Source organism: Amphiura filiformis, chromosome 10, assembly GCF_039555335.1.
Source record: "Amphiura filiformis chromosome 10, Afil_fr2py, whole genome shotgun sequence".
In the NCBI taxonomy this organism is placed as follows: domain Eukaryota; kingdom Metazoa; phylum Echinodermata; class Ophiuroidea; order Amphilepidida; family Amphiuridae; genus Amphiura; species Amphiura filiformis.
This window is the reverse complement of record NC_092637.1, coordinates 14,643,299-14,659,582: the sequence shown is the minus strand read 5'-3', so window position 1 is coordinate 14,659,582 and position 16,284 is coordinate 14,643,299. Positions and strand designations below refer to the sequence as shown.

The window sequence follows — 16,284 nt, the reverse complement described above, 5'->3', positions numbered from 1 at the left end:
CACATATTGAACCCACACCTTTCCCTGTGAGTGCAAGATTTAGTTTTCTCAATATTTGAGCACAAATACCACTAGCTCAAGCACCATTCCGACATGCCTTAAAGTGCAAATTACATAAAGAAAATTCTTTATGTTCATAATATTCGTATGCAAGTTTACAAGAGGCAAAATCAAAAAGCACAATAACTGAAATAAGGACTCAAATTAAGACACTTCTGTTCATGATATCTGCATGATATTTAATTATTCACATTTACCATCACATATCTCGCTGAATATTTCTTAAAGGACAAAACATTCACATGAAATTGATACATTTGTGATGAAATTTAAATCTTTTCTCTCAATTTACAATAATAACATAATTATACAAACTTAAAAATAATAACAAACCACCAAATGAAAACTTATACTACAAAACCTATTTCACTTTTCTTAAAGCCATAATGTATATTTTCGGTCAAATTTTAATTTTATTATTCTCAAAATAATGAGGTAAAATGAAATCTTGGCTGCTTAACTGTGAAGCTCTATGGGGAAATTGATGTCTTAATTATTAAGATACCAATTCAAAATTACTCTGTTGCCCTACAAATGCAACACATTTGCTAATTCCAATTAAATGTAAGTTGGAACATGTATTGTGTAAACATTACAAATATGCCAAAACATCGGGTTTAAAAAAAACCAACCAGACAATGCAGAACAACATTGATTTAATTAAGACATCAAATCCCCCATTGAGCTTCATAGTTAACCAGCCAAGATAGTAAGTGGGTTTTCTTTCATTTTACCTCATTATTTCGATAATATTAAACTTAAAATTTTCCCTGGGACTCATGGAAGAACATAATTGATTGATTGTGTTTTCAACTGATTGAGCGTCCCAGGTTAAAGAAGAAATGAAACAAACAAACAGTATGTATGAAAAGTCAACTTCTTGTAAAATTAAAGCCATGTTGTAACATTTCCATAAAAAATAAATTTGTATTTTTTCCCCACAAAATGTTAGTTTTCACTGTCAGATATGTCCCCTTTTAATTTTGACCCGAACATATGAGACAAAACAAATAAAATTGCTATTTAATACAAGCGCATGTGTCGCCAGTGTATGTTACTATGTCGATTGTGACTGAGTCTGGTCTCTTTAATGTGTTATGACCTTCCCGTGTATGTAGAGTGTTTATACATTTTCATAATGTTTGCCCACAGCACCTATAAGAGGATATTCTCATTTCTCATAATTTGATCTTTGATCCTTGTTTCGCTTAGCTAGATTCGTGAAAGGTTCCTTAAAGATTCTTAAAGATTGGACACTTTATTTTGTTGTAGTTTGATCTGTTTCAAGCCACAGTATTTTCCATCTTCACTTGATGTAGGCAGTGGCATAGCGTCATAGGGACATGTGCCTGCCGCCCTCTCTTTGATTTGAAAATTTGGAAATCCTATAGGAAAATTGCCAAAAAGCGGATTGTGCCCAGCTCCCCTCCTCCTCTAATCATTGTCGGTGATTCCAATAGGATGACTCATGCTATGCCACTGGATGTAGGTTTCTAGTATGTTGAATCAAATTAAATGGGGTATATATATATGTACCAGGTGTTTTTAAGAGGGATATAACATCGCCAATCTGCTTAAAAGATTACAGAAGCATGATATATGCAAAATGTTACACTATTTTGGCACATAATCAAAATGCAATTTGGTGCATGCTCACAAGCAAAAACGAATGCTCATACCACAGGTTTTGTCACTTTCTGCCTGGTAGTTGAGTTGCCCAGTAGTGCACTATTCAAGTAATTCACCGTGTTCCGAGTTTTGTATAATGAGTAATCTCCCAACCCTGCAACCCTGGGATTTGGATGGATAAAAAACCAGGAGAGGGGGGGGGGGGCATATAATGCCTACATGGATCCCAAAGAGTTGGGGAATGTATCTGTAATTGTCCCCACTTCTGGTTAGGGTGGCTGGGGAAGTATTTACATAGTCCAGAAAGCATCTGGAAGGGCACTCTGTTCCTCCTCCCCCAGTCCAATACGACATGTGCCATGTCATTTATTTGCACAGTAAAGGAGAAAAACCATGTTTTTCACTGAGAATCTCTGTTTCATGACTGACAAAATTATCACTGAGAAACTGGATTTTCCATTTCCAAAATATATAGCAAACTTGGTTGAACAAATTCACCAGGATCGGTGAAGTAAACTCAGTAAACAAGGTTTATTGTATCTGATCCAGAAAATGCACTTACTTGTGTACGTTTCAGCAAACACTGTTGCCTTTGTTAAAACTTGATGATGAGTGATTGCTACTGGCAACCAATGCTAGATGTATCTCCAGCGTGGGTTTTGGTATTGCCAGCTGATCCCTGTTGTAGAAACTCATCGAGAATGTGAGATAATTGATACTGCCCTTCATCTCTGTTCATGGTGGTGCCCCTCCTCTTAAAAGTGTTAACAAAAGCAACAGTGTTTGCGAAACGTACACAAGTAAGTGCATTTTCTGGATCAGATACAACGAACATTGTTCACTGAGGATATCTTAAACTATTATTTTTGTGTGTGTAAATTTTTCTATTCCATTTAAAGTTCACACTTGCTTGTTTTTTGGTAAATTGGGCTACTGCATTTAAAGTCCACACTCCCCCTGTGGAAAATGTTGGAAATATCATCCACATGGAGTATACATTTCAAATGGAATAAACACATTAGGTAGCGGAAGGTGAGTTTCAAATAGAGTTGCTTATATGTTCATTCTATTTGAAATTCATATTCCACCTGTGGAAGATATTTCCAAAATCTTCCATTGGGGGAGTGTGGATTTGAAATGGAATAGCCCATGCAGAAACCAGGTTTATTGAACTGACAAACCATTTATCAAATTTGAAAATGCCAGGTTTTTGACAGGCCTGGTTTATTGAATTTGAGAGAGAAACCACCAAAGTGTATCAAATCAAGAAACAATGTTGATCAAATTAATTTAGCAAAGCCATGTCTTTGACAAAACGCCCACAGTTTATCAATATGAAAAACCATGTCTTCAGGAACCAGGTTTATGAATATGGAGAAACCAAGTTCTAGAAAAACCTTGTTTCCCAACCGAAAAACCCCAGTTTCAAAATCTTGCTTTTCAAATAAATTTTACAAACTAGTATAGGGTTTTCAATACAAAAACTAGATTCTCTGCATAGCAAATAACCTGCCATAGGTGGTTAAGATATCAGTTTATATACGAAAATACCACAAAGAGCATTATAACTAGCATTATACGAAATCATCAGTTGCTTGCCATCTGCTGTGAAGGCAAGACATCTGGGTTTACCTGGGATGCTGATGGAGATATCTCTCAGGTATTCACCAGATGGAGAGAAGCAATGGATGCACTTATTATAATAGTCACAAATACAGATGATGTCCTCAAAGCAGGTAATTCCTGTTGGGTGCCAGCTATGTATATGAGTTGGATGGTTGGCAGTGTGCAACAATTGTCCACCATTGTCTACAATATGCACTGAGTTACTTACCCAGTCACTTATGATGATTGCATTCTCTGATGTCACAGCCAGTGATTCTGGTTTAATGCCTACCTTGATGCTTGCAATGTGAGATCCATCCTGTCTGTGTTTGCTGATATATCTCTGATTGATTTCTCCTACTAGTAATTGACCCTTAGCATCCATAGTTAGACCTACTAGGCAAGTGTTTTCAGCATTTGAGGGTTTGTGTTGAGATGATACTGCAGGCCACTTTTTTCTATACACTCCATCTGGACCATAGACTTTAATGAACCGTGTGCAATCAGTAATATACAAACTACCATCTGAGCTTACTCTGACTTCTCTAGGCATTGAGTGTATCCCAGGTTCCAGTCCTTGCTTGGTATCTATGCTGAATTTGTGCATTCCTTGTTGACTGTACAGCTGTATCTTTGCTGCATCATGATCTGCTACACACACATCTCCTTGATGGTTGGCTGCAATGCCAATTGGCCATCTCAGCTTACCAGGTTCACCCTCACCAATTTTCCTCTCAAGCATCCAATAACCACCAATAAGTTCTTGTTGTCTGGCTTTGTCATGTTTGTGTACTGCTGCGACCTGTTGTGTTCAAAAGGAATAACTATCCATTTATTGTGGTTGCTGCTTAACTTGTTTCAATTTTTATATTGCTGCAGTTTATCAACTTGCATTATCATATTGTGAGATAGGCATTATCATTTAGAGTTTTATATCAGCTCAACCCCCCTGTTATGATCATGGTAGTATACTACAACCAACCACAATATTGATAATAATTGCTTATCATTATGATACAGCATTTTTTCTTTTTGCCTGTACTAGGGGCTTTTATTTTCTGCTGTTATTTTCTTTGGAAGGGGTCTTAAATACGTCAGTGACAAAAGTCACATTTTTGTAACCACCCCCCCCCTCTCTCTCTCTCTCTCTCTCTCTCTGAAGTTAATAATTGTTATGACCTTCCTTTTCAATCAATAATAATCAATAAAATTAATCAAAATGAAGCAGGTTCTAGTGTTATGGAAAATGGCTTTAATGTTTTTGTGACCACTAGACCAGAGGAAGGATTGAGGGTTGATATCGGTTCCTTGAGACAATTAGAAAAATTAAGCTCCAATTTATTACCCAAGTGTAGACTAACTCCAGGAGGGGGATAAATCCATAATCGAGTGGTCAAAAATGAAAAATGCTTGGATTACTGTAAAATGCATATCAAACTATCCGTCTTCTCACAAGGATTAAAACATTAGGGGATTTAAGCCTATTGTTTCTACTATCTATGGTTAAGGAGATATAAGACAAAGGGTGTCAAATGTCAAAGGTTAATCCCAAGGGTCCAAATTTGAAAATGCTACGATTTCTTTCAAATAGGATCAACTTATTTATCAAGTCACAGAATTTAAACAAAAATAGTTTGCACTGCCTCTTATATTTGGTTACCGAGATACAGGATAAGCTAGGTCAAATTAGGGATTCAATCATGTTTCACTGTTGTTCATCACCGTTTAACGATGCGTCCGCGTCGTCTGCGTGGTTTACTTCACGAGGGCAAGCTGCCCGAGCGAAGTAAACCACGCAGACGCGCATTGTTAAACGGCGATGAACTCGCATCCGGCGTGTCTGCGTGGTTTACTTCGCGAAGGCAGCTTTAGCTGCCGGACGATCGTTGTTAAACGGTGATGAACAACGGTGAAACATGATTGAATTCCTTTTAACAACGAAAACAAGCTAAAGACCGTATAATTCCAAGGATTATTTCATGAGGAATGTCAGTTAATCATTGCCACTCAGCCTTACAAAAAGATTGGTGATTTCAGCAATAAAATTACAGATTAAAGCGGCAATGTTTAGCCGCTACCTCCAAAAAGCGTATTCGCGCTTGCGTACGCTACTGTACAAGTGTGAATTCATCACAGATTAACAACTGCTGACTCAGTACTTGTTTGTCTGGGTGATGACTCCTGTACAAAGGTATTCGCCGTAGAAGTGACGTAGTTAATTGGATTAACTACCATAGCAATAGATGAATACAATTTTGACTATACCGCCCTACACTACAACGTTCACGCGGTACGTACCGATGCATTGAACCATAGATGTCAAAGAAAGGCTGATCACTCGCACCTGTTTGATAAGTATCTTTGAAAAGAGCGGTATTGTATTCAACCAATGTTTGCTGACCTACACAGGTGATTAGTGCAATCAGCTTGTAGTGCAGGGCGGTCTATTCAAAAATTGTATTCATCTATTGCTATGGTAGTTAATCCGATTATGACGTCACTTCTACGGCGTATAGGGAGAGTTGTTGAAGGGCCGTTTAACTCTGTTGACCTTGGACTTTTGTTCTGTATGAGGTATGTAAGGCCCCTTATCCATAGGCTGTTCCCTTGTGGCGTGTGCCCTTGTTCCATGTTCACTTGTTCCCATGTGACCTGCCACACAGACAACGAACCTTTGTTTTGCTTAGTGGCCATATCCATAGGTTGTCTGTGTGGCAGGTCACATGGGAACAAGTGAACACGGAACAAGGGCACACGCCACAAGGGAACAGCCTATGGATACGGGCCTTAGTGAGGATCAACTATACTTACTATTGATAGTACGTGTGCAATGCTAGGCCTCTTTCCCCAGTTACTGTCCCAACACTGTCTCATCAGATCTGCTATAACTTCGGGACAGTCATCAGGAATTGGTAGTCGCTGATTCTCATGACATACTCTCCATGCTATGACCTGATGTTCTAAACCTTTATGAGGGAAGTCTGTTGTCCATAGCTCCCACACCACTACCCCAAAAGAGAACATATCATAATTGGGAGAAAGTGTCTGATCTGTATACAGCTCTGGAGCCATCCATGGATATGATGCTATTACTGTTGCATTACTCCGTGTGATGTCAATTTCCTTAGATATACCAAAGTCACTCAATTTAAGGATCTTTCCACTTGTGATCAGGTAGTTGGGCGATTTTATGTCTTTATGGACCACGCCCTTCTCTTTTAAATACTGAATAGGAAGAGCAGCTTGCTTCATCCAATCCAGGAACTGAGTAAACGGTAATCGCTTCATTGTAAATGTATCTAGATAATGCCTCAAGGTGCCTCCTGCACAAAGTTCCAAAATCAAGAAAAAATCTGGCACTTCATCAACTACTCCTAGGAGTTTCACAATGTGGGAATGGTCAAGCTTAGACATGATTTCTAGTTCTTTTGTCTCTAAGGCATTTAGTCTCTTCACAGCAACTTCTTGAGTAGTTCTTGCTGTTGCTAGCGTCCATATTGCATGGTATACGGTGCTGAAGCCTCCTGTACCAAGCACACGCCCAAACTGGAGATCTGATCTTTTAACTTTCGTATAAGGCATGGTGAGTTGAGTTGAGAAAACTAGATCTGTCAATATGAAAAAAATGATTTCATGGAAATATGCAAAACATGTTTACATAACTTTGAAAATAGGATAAAATGTTCTTAGTTGTCTGCTTATCCCAGCAAACACAAAACGTTTTCGACATCATTCGCAAAAGGTTATAAAAGGTTGTCAGAAAATGTTTAAATGTCGGGTTATATAAAGGATATATTAAGGGTATAAAACCTTTTCATAACATTAAAAAACATTTTTTGATAATCTACTGCCTAACAAACACAAAATGTTTTACATAAAACGTTTAAATGTCGGGTCATATAAAGGGTATAAAAACGTTTTAATAACATTACAAAACCATTTTTGAAAACTTGGTACAAAACATTCTAAACAGAATGTTATTTGAAAAAATATTTTGCGACAAATGTTTGCCCAAAATATTTGCAATAACGTTTTAAAAACGTTTTCATGACCTTTTTATAAAACCGACATTTAAATATTATTAAAACGTTATGAATAAAACAATTTAAGAACATTTCTGTGTTTGCTGAGTGCAAATATATTAACATATTAAAACGTTTTTACCTAAACCAAAAGCCAAAATATAACTTATTTAAAACGTTTTTGTGTTTGCTGGGATAGTACATCCAAGCCCAATTTTATCCTGCAATCACCAGGAATTTTTTCGGGGGGCATATGGGGGGAGCAAAATCAACAAATTTGGCCCAAAATTGCCACAAAAAGGGGAAATTTGTGTAATTTGGGTTTTTTTGCCTTGAAAGTGGGGGATCTGGGTGGGGCGAGAAATTTGTTTAGGGGAAAATGCCCTTGCCCTTGTCTAAAGTATAAAAAGTATACATATTTAGAATGGAAATATGAATCCATCTGCGAGGCCAAATGTGGGCATAAATGCTCACTTTTGGAGAAACCCCCCCCTCCCCAAAAAAGGGTTTTTTAGCCCACATTTTTTCGGTCACTGTAACAAAAAAATTCTTGAGAATTTTTTTTATCAATTTTTCAAAACTAGATAAAAATATTTAGGAACAGCTTTTTTCAGTTTTTAAAAATTTTGATCAACTTCACCAAAAATATTTGACATTTGGGTGAAAATCAGGCTTTTTATGATTTTAAAGCACAATTGAGCAATTCTAACCATTTTTGATGTAAATTTCTCAAAATTGGTCAAAATTTAAAAAAAATTCTAAACATGTATACTTTTATATATTAACAATTTAGAAGTTATAGTTTCCATGATTCCAGGGTTAAGACCACCCTTAAGTCAAATCCATGCAACTTTACAATTTTAACTTGTAAATTTTATCCAAAATTATTATACTGGTAATTTCAATTGAATGAACACAGCTGCACAACAGCGTGACGACCTTCCGCGTACACTGTATGATGAACGCTCGCGTGTGCGTGACACGGACCGACCATGCCAACCCCAGACAAACAAAAACCTACACAACCGACTTTGGTGTGCGTAGTGAAATCAGAAAGAAATCAACACTGCATAGCAACAATTTTGGTAAGGACACAAACAAGCAGACACACATGTTTGCATTTACGGAACATGTTGCATTTGATGCAAGCGATAATAGCGCAGCAATCACGCAAATGAGCATGTCCTTCTCTCCAAACATGAATGCGTTATTTCTCTGCGTCTAGTAACTCCGACTACCCGGCCAAAATCACCTTGGATATGTGGCTTCACCTACTGCCATGGTTAATTTTGGGTATAGGGATGGGCACTCATAAGTCTAGGTGATAGAGCGTGGCGCAATGGTTAGGGTACTTGCCTTTAGTGCATGAGGTCCCGGGTTCAGTTCCCAGCGGTGGCGATTTGCTGGAATATTGACTGAAATTAATTGGCAACATCTGTAGATTAAATTCAGACTTCTGCTCTCCCTGTGGTTCGTTTAGAATTGGGTAAAAGAATCATGAAAGTACTCCGTTCTTCGGAGGGGATGTTAAGCCGTCAGTCCCGTGTGCAGAGAGCCATTACTGTACATGTATCTCGCAGCCAGTTTCGAAAAGTGCGTTCACGTTGTATATAGTTTAAAATGAGCGATATGCGACCTAGTTGAATCATGGTAGTTATTATAATACCTACCATGGTTGAATTGAATACAGCTGTTGAAATGAGTTCATTCAATTGAAATTCCCAGTATTCGCCGTAAAGTAAAGTAAAGGTAAGTGACATAATAATCAGATTAAGGGCTGGGGTATGAGCGACCTTGAAGTTCCGGTATCTGGAGAGGGGAAGCAATGAGTTACCCCAAATCACAGCGGCAGGTAGTGACTGGGCCGCCGAGTGCTAATATATATTTATTTTGGAAGGTTCGTGTTTGTTTTAAATTTTGGGGCGTTTTCCAAAATTTGATATTTTTGGTCATATTTCAAAAGCGACATGCCAAAGACAACTCTTTGGGCACATAGTTTGTTATTGTTATTGCAGTTCTTTTCCACATACCCACGTTAACATTCGATTGGGTGATTTACTAATATTATATATTTTATGACTGCAATTTGGCGTTTTCAATGCGTTTTACACGTATCATGAAATTAACGCAAATATCTAGTCACGCTGCTTTTAGAAATTTTACCTGATCGTCGGCTTTTGCAGGCAACAGAATGCAGATTGGCTCACGATAGATGTCGTATTCCTCTATGTTTGCATTCCTTGTAACAACACACACATTGCCGCCTGGAAACCGGGTCTGGTACTGATTTTGGGACAGCCAATAGACTTCAGCGCCAGTATCAAATCTCAAAAACCACACGACTGACGACTATGTGTTTATGTTTCCGCATCGAAAGCTTGTGTCTACATCTATTACTATACTTCTTTGGAAACGTTGACCTTTGACCATTCTTTGTATAACGCCTGATATGACCTTGATATGTTCGCTTGATTGGATGCGTTATAGCATCCATTTCATTGAGGTGTTAGGACTTAGTCAGTACTATACTTGCAGGGATACAATAGTTTAATATGGTGTGTGAGCATGGTGAAAGACTCATTATTGATTAGGCGCGGACATATTAAAGGCACAGGTCCTTTGCGTGTATCTCTGTCTGTCTTATTGGAAACTCCCGGAGGAACTCGGCAGGGGCGATTTTCATCGCCATTTCACCAAGCTGACACAGGGTCAATTTCTACAAACTTTTACGTCTATTTGGAAACATCATAGCCTGATGGTCCATTTTTGTACGGTACAATGATTACTCTAGGGTCTGTTGAGTAGAAGCAATGGCCGAGATGGGGTTCGAACCCACAACCTTACGATCATGAGTCCAATGCTCTAACCATTGCGCCACACGACCCCCAGTATAGCAGAAAATTATAATAGAATGTGTGAATAGAATGTTTGGAATTTTGCAACTAAAATACTAACTGCATTCTGCATTATGTATTTATTTATTTATTTAGGCCTATGCCTATTTATTTATTTACTGACTTATTTATTTATTTTATTTATTTGGTATATTAGTTAGTAGGCCTAGTTAGTAATATTCCATGATAGGCCTCACGTCGGTTTATTATTGATTGTTGATAACTTGACAACTTGATTGATTGATCGATTGATAGTCATTTCACATTATATTCCTAGTTTATAGGCCAATTTGAATAACATCGTACATTAGATAAATAGACCTATCAGTATTGATTTATTCTATTCAGCAATATCAAGGATTACTATCAAACTTCTCATAGCTGATTGTAAGTTGGCTCAGTGGTAACGCAGTAGGTTTTACAACACCGAGGTCCCGGTTCGATTCCCACCTCTGCCTATTTTTTGCAAGGCTGAGAAAAAAATGAAATTTCTGGACTGCAAACTTATTTGGCGCGCGATCTGAGCTGGTCCTTTTCTGGTGGCTGTGTCTGTTACAGGCACACTCCCTCTGCATCCAAACCAGGTTCACGCTCATTAGACCTCCCTTAACTACCACAGTAATAGATGAACACAATTTTTTGAATAGACCGACCTGTACTACAAGCAGATTGCATTAATCACCTGTGTATGTCAGCAAACATAGTTGGAATAATACCGCTCTTTTCAAAGATACTAATCTTACAGGTGCAAGTGATTAGCAATTCTTTGACAATTATGGTTCAATGCATAGTTACGGCCGTGTGAACGATATATTCAAAATTGTATTCATCTATTGCTATGGTAGTTAATCCGATTAATTATGTCACTTACACAGCAAATAGCACACTAATAGTAAACTGCCTAATTTAAGCTAATTTTTATATAACAAAATTAGGGCTTTGGTTAACGTTTGGTAATTTCTGAAAAATTAAAAATCCTAACAAAGGCAATGATTCTTCAATTCCCTTTTCTAAGCATAGCACAGCTCTGGTGCAGTGAATTCATTCATTCATTCATTCATTCATTCATATTTTGAATGTGTTCAAGTCCATGGTATACCAAATCTACACACCCTTGGTTACAGAGGTCCCGGCAGAGGGTATATCTCTAACGGATACTAAATCCCAGCCTATTACAATTGTCTTTTAATCTTTAAGTTCCAATTTACTTTTTTACCTTTAATCTACAAGGACGTACCTACCTGTAAGTGAAATTGTTGAAGGTAGGAAACTCACAAGCACCCTGGATTTGTACTTAAATGGAGTCTACTTGTGTCAAATAGGATTTTCCCAAGTATGACTTTCATTATACATACAGTCAGTAAAAACCCTTTACCACAAATTGTGTGATCTTTGTATACTGCACTGTAATTCCCATTTTAGTAGTATGACTATTCGCATGCATCATTGACCAAATCAAATATATCCTTACAATATAGTATATGCCGTATTTTCACACAAAGAATTTTTCACAATGGCTATTTTTTGTGCAAATTCAAATTCCTTATTGTGCCAAAAAATAGGGTGTATTATTGCATGTAAATTAATAAATAAATAAATAAATAAATAAATAAATATTAATAAACCTTGTGATTGTAACAAATATTAATTAATTAATTAATTAATAAACTAATTAATTAACTAATTAATTAATTAAGTGCAGAATAGGTTAGATATCAAAAATCTTCTGAACAATTTTGTCATTCATTTTGCTTGAAATCATAAGTTTTTCTAGATTTTACAAATAAAACAATATGTGGTAAAATTGCCCCAAAACAAAATGTGTGCTGCCAATGGGAAACAAACAAGCAATTTGTACATGTAAATTTCACACTTTGGCAATTTGGATGAATTTGCTTGTTTTTAAATTAGTGTTTTTGTGTTTTCTTAGCAAAGAACACATTCACACACAAAAAACACATTCACACGTTTATATTCACAGTACAAAAAGAGTGCAAAAAATGCAAAAATTATAATACTCCATGAAAGTTTCCACTTTTACACTCCTAAAATAAAGAGACAAAATTGGTCATATTTGTAGGCATGATTTTGCTTAAAATTTAATAAAAGTTCAAAATGATATGTTAAACAAAAATTCAAATGAAATTGATGCGTCTTAAAAAGATATCCGCTACAATAGTAATTACAAAGTTCCACTTCACAATGAATTCTATATGGTGCTTAGATGGAAGGTCATTAGTTCATCCTCCTGACATGATCCAAATGCATGGAGTACAATACCAATCATCTGTTTAACTGATATTGATCAAAGTAATTCTTTTGTACTCCATGCATTTGCATGTGTTCTGCAGCGTGTCTGGAGGATGATTTGAACTAATGACCTTTTCCTGCAAGCACTCTATATAATTGCATGATTCAAATTAAGAACCATCCACTATAATCACAAAATCTATTGCACACTTTTGCTGTATTTTCACAAATTATCATCATACATCACATATATTGGGCTATTTAATATGAAATCCACCCCCCCCCCTTGTGATACACTGGGCTTTTCATTGTGAAATTCACCCCCCCCCCCCTTGTGGATGATGACACTCTGCTAACTTCCAGTTGAGTTATATGGTCAATGCAAATGGATTTTTTTCTTGTGTGTGTTTACTTCAAAATCAAGATGATAACTAGAATTATGCAGTTGCAAAGCGTCAGCCGCAATACCTCCACCTTGACACGCATCATGACACGCATCATGACACGCATCAACCAGGAAAAATAATACCGCCAGTGGAGGCATAAAAATGGATATGTTGAAATACAGATGGATTTCACACAATTTGACCTGCCTCTATTTTGGCAATTTGTTTGAAATTGCAAAATCTTCCAAACTTTTCCCACTGTTTTTTGTTGGGGCTTATTATTGGGGTAAAATTGGAGCTGGAATGACTTCAACTGTTGAATTTCATTGAAATTCAAAAATGCTTCCAACAGTGGGGTGTGGTTTCACTATAATGGAATAGCCCAATAATGGTCTCATTTTTAATGACACAGTCCGATAACCTCCATTCAACAATCACAGCTTAAAAGTTGACCTTGATGGTGTGGAGAGTGAGTTTTTGTACCCAACACATAGACGGGGGCTATCACTACTGCCTTTGCATTCCCATTAGGACTAACCCAAACCAACCTTTTCAGGTTCCTCAGATAGTTCCAAAACTCATTCAAGATGTTCCTAAAATTAAAAAGTGGTCCTAATCACATAGGGGTCAATCAAAGGTCAATACATGGGTCAAATTTCAAACTTGCTCAAAATTTATTAGAAACCATACCAAAGTATTTCCCTCATCTCAAGGATTGAAAAAAAGTATACTACCGTATTCATTCCAATAAGGGTCCAGGGTGCTTAACAAAGTCATTCTGGGTGGGCGCTTATATTTTACATGGTTTACCTAATTTTTTCCTAACAGGCATTTATTAGAGACAAATTTACGTACGTTATAAAAGGGTCCTGAGGCGTTCTAGTAGCTTAACTGATGCAGAAAATGTATTGCAAGTTTACACTGGACTTCTAATCCCCCAGCTATTTTACTGTATGGACGTCTATCTATCACTAGCAAATTGAAAATACCCTGGGTGGGCGCTTATTGGAGCATGGGCCGGCACTTATTGGAATGAATACGGTACCTATACCATTTTTCACCTTAATGTGGCAGTGACATCAAAAGGTTGAGGCAGCTGTTTAATGCGTGCATATCTATGTGGAGGCTTTAAGCTAGTGCATGTGTATGCCAGCACTACAAGCAAAGGCTAGCGATTTGAAGCTGCTTCCCATGAAATGTGCACTTACGTCACTGTCACATCACGGTGAACACTGGCACATATGACCTAACGTTGTGGAGCATTTTGTACCAGACACATCCGGGGTGGTTCACTCCCATTGTGGCATGTACACCATCCGCGATAATCAACTTTTGAAAAGCACCCTAAACAAGGATTTAACCCTTGGCTAAAACGATACCCTAAACAGGTAATGCGGGCCTGTTTTCACATAAAACAGTGATTTTATTCCTTGCATCAAATTTCATACCCTTAATTTCATTTCCTCATATTAGCAATTGCAATTTGTGCAAATTTTGCAATTTTTCATGTTTTTGACACCCTAAACACGATACGCGCGTATCGTGCCTACCTTCAAAAACCTACCCTTTTTATGTGTTTTTATTATCGTGGATGGTGTACAGGCCACAATGGGAGTGACCCCCCTGGGAGACACATTCAAATGTCTTTCTATGAGTGTACAGGTGTATGGGGTTAAATAACTGCTCAACTTAAATGAAAATGTCCTTCTGGTGCTTCCCTTTTAACAGTAAAATGTCTGTAAATAACCAAAAAACGAACACCATTTTCTATGTAAATCCTGTTAAGTTTTAACCGTTTTTGCGTCTCGCACAAAATGGCACAATCGTTACATATGCGGTTGTGTCATTGGGGCCCACTTTTTACATTTGAGGTTTTGCATTTAACCTATGGAATTACATATGAGGTTTTCCCGCCCAGCGACAATAAATATCGGTAGTACTAACTTACACCAACACATATGTATCTGCAGTTACAAACTTTTAACTACATATATATCTGCAGTACTAACTTATACCTACACATAATTAGTAGTACTAGCTTACACCTAGACATGGTAGTACTCACTTTTGTAATGCACTATACATTATATACAGACAGCCCTCTTAAACAAATATACATACATATTATATTTTATGGAACCAAATATATTCATATTCATATATTATTACCACATTTGCACTTTTCAAAATACTTTTGCATAAAATAAAGTATCTTTGATGATAAAACGTGTAAGGCAATTTCATTATCAAGGTAAACAAATCAAGACACTAAAATGACAGAAAAATGATACAGGTTATCTAACGGCCCTCGTGATTGGTCTGGAGTAAATGACAGAAAAATGACTGTGTGTTCACACATACAGGTTATCTAACGGCCCGTGTGATTGGTCTGGAGTAAATGACAGAAAAATGATTGTGTTCATATACAGGTTATGTAATTGGTCTAGAGTAAATGACAGAAAAATGATTGTGTGTTTACATACAGGTTATCTATCGGCCCGTGTGATTGGTCTAGAGTAAATGACCAAAAAAAATGACTGTGCTGTGTTCACATACAGGTTACTAGTATCTTACAGCCCGCACGATTTGTCTAGAGTAAATGGCATTGTGTGTTCACAAACAGGTTATCTAACGGCCCGTGTGATTGGACACAAGCCAGGTATATATGCCCGGCTGCTTTCGCATGAAGATTGTGGTACAGATGGGAAATTGAATTTTTAGGAATGTTACATCATTTTTCTGTTGATCAAAAACAATAAAATGTCAGGGAATGTGCGGGGCTCATTTCTGATTTCCGATCAGCTGCTAAAAAGTTCATTGTCTCATCCTATTCTATAAAACCCCTATGCTTCCCCAATCTTTTATTAAGAATAAAAAACCAAAATAGTAACAAGCATACTCTGTAACAACAGACCAACATATCCAAAGAGAGAGTTACTTGGATGCGCTAAATAGACTATACTCCGCATGCCTTCTTTAACGCAGTCAAGTAAAATAAATTGTGATTTTGTAGAAAAACTACTCATATTTGCAGGAATGCTAGTTAGATTCCTTGTGCCATTTCCTTTCTGAAAATGTATACTTATTTCATTCTTTATTATCATTACGTTTAGAGATACGCAGGGTTGTAGCAAGGATATTTTTAGTGCTGGGTGGCATTTGATGAAAATCTTGCATATTTGGCAAATTGGTTGCCAAAATTGACAAAACTCTTGACTAATTTAATAAAATTGTGCAATTTTGGCCTCTGAGTACTGGGTTCCAGTGCTAAAATTACAGCTGAGTGGTGGGCTCCAAAACTCAGCCACCACCACCCACTGTAGCCTTAACCCTGGAGATACAATAAAAACAATATCTAAATTACTGCTTCAAGGAAGGCATACAAACTATAGGAGTCATGTTATAGAAATGATCATACAAAGCAACAAACAAAAAATG

General features: G+C 37.1%; 1 protein-coding gene across 1 annotated transcript; it reads right to left on the bottom strand.

The window, feature by feature from the left end:
* Nucleotides 1-2,848: 2,848 nt before the first annotated feature.
* On the bottom strand, nucleotides 2,849-11,578 carry LOC140162136 (uncharacterized). Its single transcript, XM_072185411.1, has 3 exons — nucleotides 11,452-11,578; nucleotides 6,106-6,902; nucleotides 2,849-4,096 (listed from the first exon to the last, which is right to left on the bottom strand). Exons 2-3 carry the CDS (start codon nucleotides 6,874-6,876, stop codon nucleotides 3,212-3,214), a joined length of 1,656 nt encoding a protein of 551 aa, XP_072041512.1. The 5' UTR covers nucleotides 6,877-6,902; nucleotides 11,452-11,578; the 3' UTR covers nucleotides 2,849-3,211.
* Between the last annotated feature and the right edge of the window lie 4,706 nt (nucleotides 11,579-16,284).